A 5,977-nucleotide genomic window follows, 5' to 3' on the forward strand; every position below is an offset into this window, starting at 1 on the left:
GAAATGAGTTCAGCCAAGCGTGTTCCTTTTGCCTTATTCATCTCAAATTAGATATCTTAGTTAATTTTCAACAGATACTTAAAAATTCATTATCTATAATACTATTACATCATACATAATACTATTATAGTATCTTCTATTTTTTCATCTTCAGTAGCTACTCTATTTTTTACATTTTATTACTCTTCTTCTTCTTCTTTTTTTTTTTTTTTTTTTTTTTTTGACCCACAGCATAACCTCTATAAATAATGTTACCAGGTGCTACTTCCCTCCGCAAATTTGCCACCATCTATCACCGATCGACTTCACTGTACACCGTTGCCGATTCTGCTGGAGACAGTTGATGCTACTCGACAGGGAAAAAAAAGTGCTACAGTACCTCTAGAACTGTACTTTACGGGAGCTGCTGGAGCTGCCCTTAGATACCTTGCTGGGTTAGAAGGAATGACTTGGTAGTAGATTTAATGTATAATTGTTCACAAGATCTTTACCCTTACCATAGATACAAATGTGTCTTTCCGGTGCGCCCCTGCCCAGCCAAAAGAATTTCGCTCACGCAAGCCACCAGTATACTTACTAAACTAGCATCCGTATGGGCGAGTAGTGCCGTGTTTCTTGACTAATTAATGGCGCACATGCATACACATATAACACGCCTGCAGCATTTTAGTTAGTTTATTGATTATCACTATTTAAAAAAACCGATATCAATAACGACTCAAAAACCATCATTAGTAAACTGACACCATATAAAACCGACAATATACTCTTATTACGGTTAGTTTGAGCTACGAAACAACGATGATAATTTCAAAGAAAACATCTCATATGATTCATATATAACTTCATCATTCAATTAAATTTTAATTAAGATTTTTTTCACAAAATCTATCATTTATAAAAAAAACTATATAATGTGAAATTATTTTGAATTGTGAATCTAGTTATATAATTTTTATATATTAGATATTGTTATAAGTTAACTAAATATTAATTAAAATATATAAAATTTAAACTTTAAAAAATACATGTATTATTTCTGAACACAGGAATTACCGTATAAAAAAAAAGAAAGCGTGTCCCACGAACCCTATAAATCGGATGGGATGAGACCCCTTCTCTTCTCACGAAGGCTCGCTCACCCTCTCTCGCCTCGCCTCGCCTCTCTTACCGGAGCCCTCGTCCCCACCCACCGCCCGCGCAGTTACCAGAGAGAGGGACTGCTCGATCGTCCCGTCGCCATGACCCCGACGACGGCGCTTGCGCTTGCATTGGAGGCTCCGCCGCCCGCGATGATCATCGAGGACGCGGCACCGACAGAGGAGTCTAGCAGCGGCGGCGGAGGAGGAGGAGATGGCGCGCCGGAGCGGCGGTCCCGGTTCCGGCGGATCTGCGTCTACTGCGGCAGCGCCAAGGGGAAGAAGGCCAGCTACCAGGACGCCGCCGTCGACCTCGGCAACCAGCTGGTAACGAATGATGGATCGATCGGTCCTAGCTCCGTGCCGTCTCGTTTACACAAATACTCCTTTTTGCACACCCACACCATGTTTTGAGGGTTTAATTCATGGGAGAGTTGCGGGTACATTATTTCAGTAGAATAAAACGGGAAATCCTTCAAATTAACTTCGGTCTCATTCATTGGTCTCTTCCCCCTTGCGCGCGCTTACTGATTTGTTTGGGATGTTGATGCTCATGACTGATGACCTGCTGTATCATGATGAGCTAGCTGTATCAGAGGGGAGAGTTGTGGTGATGGAATCGTGCAGCACCGCATCTCGTATGCACCCACTGCAAGAAGAAGAAGAAGAATTGCTGCTCCACCCCCACCATCATGCATGAGGCCGAAATGCCATTTGCATTTGCCCCTTGGCATCATGACCCTGTCACCTCACTTGCTTGCCCGAACGCACAAACATTTCCCTTCCCCCTTGCTTGCATTTGCATGCATCGATGACTTTCAATTCCATTTGGTTTTCTCTGATCAGGTGATGTGAATGGACTAGACTAGTACTACTCTACTAGAGTTTTCTGAGCATTTTTCGCCCTCTTGTCTATGGCCGTGCAGGTGGAGAGGGGCATAGACCTGGTCTACGGAGGTGGGTCCATCGGCCTCATGGGCTTGGTCTCCCATGCAGTTCATGCTGGAGGTGGCCATGTCATTGGGTTAGTATCCATCGCTATCGCTATCGCCATCCCTCCCATTTCTACTTACCTGGCTGCCCCCATGCGATTCTTCTTTGCTGGGTGTTTTTGCGGTGTTCTTGCTCTGGGTGCTTTGTTTCCAGCTACTCCCTGCACCAAAACGGCAGCCTTGGGTACAGAGATGGCAGCCTTGTGCAGACTGCGGCTGGGACCGTTGGGCAGCGGGGGGCAAGCCATGCCGATTGCATTCGGTTTCAGAGCGACTTTTCGGTCTTCTTTTCGAAAGGCTAGTTGTTTCCATGCTCACAATGGGCGGTTAGGGTGCAAGCTGACTAGCTGAGTAGTAAACTATTGTGCATCTAGTCCAGTTCTTGAAAGACCTGCATGCCTCCTCTAGCTGTCTCTAGGCTTGCCAGTATCTTTGCATGGGAAAAGATCAGCTTGTCGCCCTGGTACTTGTTTGACTGCTTTAGCCTCAAATTAATATGCCTTTTTTTTTTTCTTGTTTCCACTATTCTTTTTGGCAGGATAATTCCAAAATCACTCATGCCAAGAGAGGTGAGTCAAAGGCTGTGACATTGTATTTTGTTGCTATTCCATGATACTTTAGTTCACATGGTTAGGCTCGGTGTACAACCGAAGTTAGATATAACACAATTTTCCATGGTTAATTGTATTCTTCATACAATTTTCCATGTGTCATTGTCATAACACAAGAGCTGATCTGCCTTTGTTTGAACGAATGAATAATGAACGCAGTATTCCTGTCTAATGACATAACCCTTTAGTGTTAATTATATAATATTGAATTGCAAGCGGTCGATAAGCTCATATATACCTTGTCCAGTAGATATTCTTCATACCTTGTCCAGTAGATATTCTTCATTCCTTTTATAGCATTTTAACTTGTACATGTCGAAAAGATACACATCAGTTTGTACTTCGTAGTTGTGACTTGTGACACTAGCTTTGACGTTGCAATTCTAAATGCTAGATGAGATATGCTGTGACCATTAGCTTTTGACGTTTCAGGCCACTGCTCCTGTCCTGGTCTCCTGGAGTATGTAACTAGTTGTATCTGTTGTTTAGAAGCTATTGGGTTCTTACAAAGTTCATATGCTTCTGCAGGTAACCGGAGAGCCTGTCGGGGAAGTTAGAGCTGTTTCTGGCATGCATGAGAGGAAGGCCGAGATGGCTCGGTTTGCTGATGCTTTTATTGCTTTACCAGGTATAATATAGCCTACTCAATTATTCTGTAAGCAAGATTTCGGAAATAAATTATGTGTTTCTAATCTTTCTATTCAAATAAACTGGTAGGTGGCTACGGAACCCTGGAGGAGTTGCTTGAGGTCATCACTTGGGCACAGCTAGGAATCCATAAGAAGCCGGTAAAAACTAGATTCCATTTGTTCTATGTGCTTCTCACACAATAATCATAGCTTCTTAATAATCTGAAGGTGGTGCCATGCACTTTTTTGCATGTGTTGTCAACCCACTTTGCTTAAGTAGATGTATTAGTGCTGATTTGTTTATTAAAATTTCGTTAGAGCCGTTGTGATCTGATGCTACCGCATTGCCTTGTTCATATGTGACAAAAAGTTTCACCCTCACAGCAACAAATTATTGAAAGGATGGTTTAGTCAAACATGTTGTCGACATCACAGCATCAGAACATTGTTGAGACCGTAGGTCACGTATCTTTTATATCTGGCTCTAATAAGATATACTCCATACTTAAAGAATAGTCCCACACAGCTAATGGAATGGTGGTTGAAGGGTCTTATACTGCATGACGCGTTGCATGCACAAGGAAATGTATTGGTCTGCGTATGTTGGATAATTGCTTAGCCAGATATATAATTGTGAAGTTGCGAAGGACAAGAACAGTCAAGTATATGTTTCTCTTCTCTCCCTTATCTGTCACTATTATGAGTTTGATAGCCCTGCTAAATTGCTATTTATTTGTGAGGTGATATCAGATACGATTCTGTGGTTGTAAATGGATCATTCAGTAATCATATTGATGACTTCACATTACCATTGCTACCGCTTCATGGTAGCTTTCATGTAACTGCTTGAAAATATATATTACCAGGTTGGCCTTTTGAACGTTGACGGATTCTATGATCCTCTTCTATCGTTCATCGACTTGGCTGTTAATGAAGGCTTCATCACGGAGGAGGCGAGGCGCATCATCATATGGGCTCCGACAGCCAAGGAGCTAGTTTTGAAATTGGAGGTCAAACCCCTACCCTGCACATATCTCTAGTGTTCCTTTATACAGCTATACGAAGTTGGAGGTTAATTTTAATGTTTGAGCTCCATGTTTGTATGGAATGACTTAATTCCCTGAATATTCGATCAATCTGTTTTACCTACCGCAGGACTACGTCCCCGAGTATGATGTTGGCTTGGTTTGGGAGGACCAGAAGCAGAATAACCTGGTCCCTGGGCTGGAGTCTGGGATCACTTCATCCTGATCTTCCAGCCTCTGCATGCCTAGTGTTACACTAACTAATCGGTGACGAAGCTGCAAATATTTTGTTCTTGTCCTGATCAAAGTGTAATGGAAGGGATCAAGGGGACACCAGACCATTGGGTTGGTGATCTCAATGTGCTGGCACTATTAATGGCTGTTTGGTGGCATAACATGACTAGCAAGCAGTCCAGTGCTGTAGATCTTGCATAACATACATGATTAGCATTCCAGTGCTTTAGAGATCTTATGGTGATCGTGGAAGGAATATAGTACATATTATTATCATCCAAGCTAGGTAGTGGTATGTTGCAGGTTCTGGATTTTGTATTGCCCATGTTACGCTGCGTGCGTGACCATTCTGAATCCTCTGGTGGTGCACAACGGTTTCTAACGAGCTGTCACGTTCGATTTTTTAAAAGAATAATCATTGTATTCAGTGTATTCTATATGTATGTTAGAATCAGATTTATCATATGAGGTGATAATATAAGTGATATACGGTTTTATATATTAAAAGAAATATTAGAGTTTTTAAACAGCACTAGAAGAACAAGAACTCTAATAAAAACACATTATAGACAGTCGACCGAGGGAAATACGACTTAGATGCTTTGTTTTTTCTGTAGTCTTCAGTTTTATTGATTTTTGTGTAGTTTTTTTAACTAAGTAATATTTATTATTAGAGATAGCAAGTAATATTATATATTATTAAGATAAGAATTGTTTGACTCTGGTTTACTGTAACTAAGCTATAACAATATGGAACACAAAGAAGATATAGCAGTCTTTTCTGTAGTCTTCAGTTTTATTGATTTTTTTGTAGTTTTTTAACTAAGTAATATTTATTATTAGAGATAGCAAGTAATATTATATATTATTAAGATAAGAATCGTTTGACTCAGGTTTACTATAACTAAGCTATAACAATATGGAACTCAAGAAGATATAGCAGTTTTATTCACTATATGCTCAAATCAGATTTTATTCGACTACTAACTCATTATATATTTCACACTCAACTACCAACTCATCGGGTTACCATCTCCTGATCATTTAAAATTAACCATCCAAGATTCTTATTAATCATAAAAAAGTCTAAACTCGCTCTTGCCTGTGAACATAGCTAATTAATCAGTTTTATACTCTGCAGAGTTTGCACACATTAACCATTAGTTATGATTAACTCTTCTACACATATTCACTAATTTTTGAGGTGTGATGGATTAGTTATAAATTAATCTAGTCGCAACACACTTATACAATACTGCATGTTACAATAACTAATTTATTATTTCATATATTTTTAAAAGACACGACCATATAAGAAGATTAACAAAATTAGTTTTATGATTTTTG

General features: G+C 40.1%; 1 protein-coding gene across 1 annotated transcript; it reads left to right on the top strand.

The window, feature by feature from the left end:
- The first annotated feature begins 1,141 nt into the window (after positions 1 to 1,141).
- On the top strand, positions 1,142 to 5,052 carry LOC133929529 (probable cytokinin riboside 5'-monophosphate phosphoribohydrolase LOGL8). The gene is made up of 7 exons (XM_062376318.1): positions 1,142 to 1,466; positions 2,066 to 2,163; positions 2,670 to 2,700; positions 3,271 to 3,370; positions 3,460 to 3,530; positions 4,238 to 4,381; positions 4,527 to 5,052. The coding sequence occupies exons 1-7, from the start codon at positions 1,242 to 1,244 to the stop codon at positions 4,620 to 4,622; spliced, it is 765 nt and encodes a 254-aa protein (XP_062232302.1). The 5' UTR covers positions 1,142 to 1,241; the 3' UTR covers positions 4,623 to 5,052.
- The last annotated feature ends 925 nt before the right edge of the window (positions 5,053 to 5,977 follow it).

This window comes from Phragmites australis, chromosome 9 (assembly GCF_958298935.1).
Source record: "Phragmites australis chromosome 9, lpPhrAust1.1, whole genome shotgun sequence".
Classification (NCBI taxonomy): Eukaryota; Viridiplantae; Streptophyta; class Magnoliopsida; order Poales; family Poaceae; genus Phragmites; species Phragmites australis.

Coding starts and splice junctions, on each gene's coding strand:
- LOC133929529 (XM_062376318.1), top strand. CDS start 1,242: ATGACCCCGACGACGGCGCTTGCGCTTGCATTGGAGGCTCCGCCGCCC. Junction 2,164..2,669: donor GGAGGTGGCCATGTCATTGG/GTTAGTATCCAT, acceptor TCTTTTTGGCAG/GATAATTCCAAAATCACTCA. Junction 3,371..3,459: donor TGCTTTTATTGCTTTACCAG/GTATAATATAGC, acceptor ATAAACTGGTAG/GTGGCTACGGAACCCTGGAG.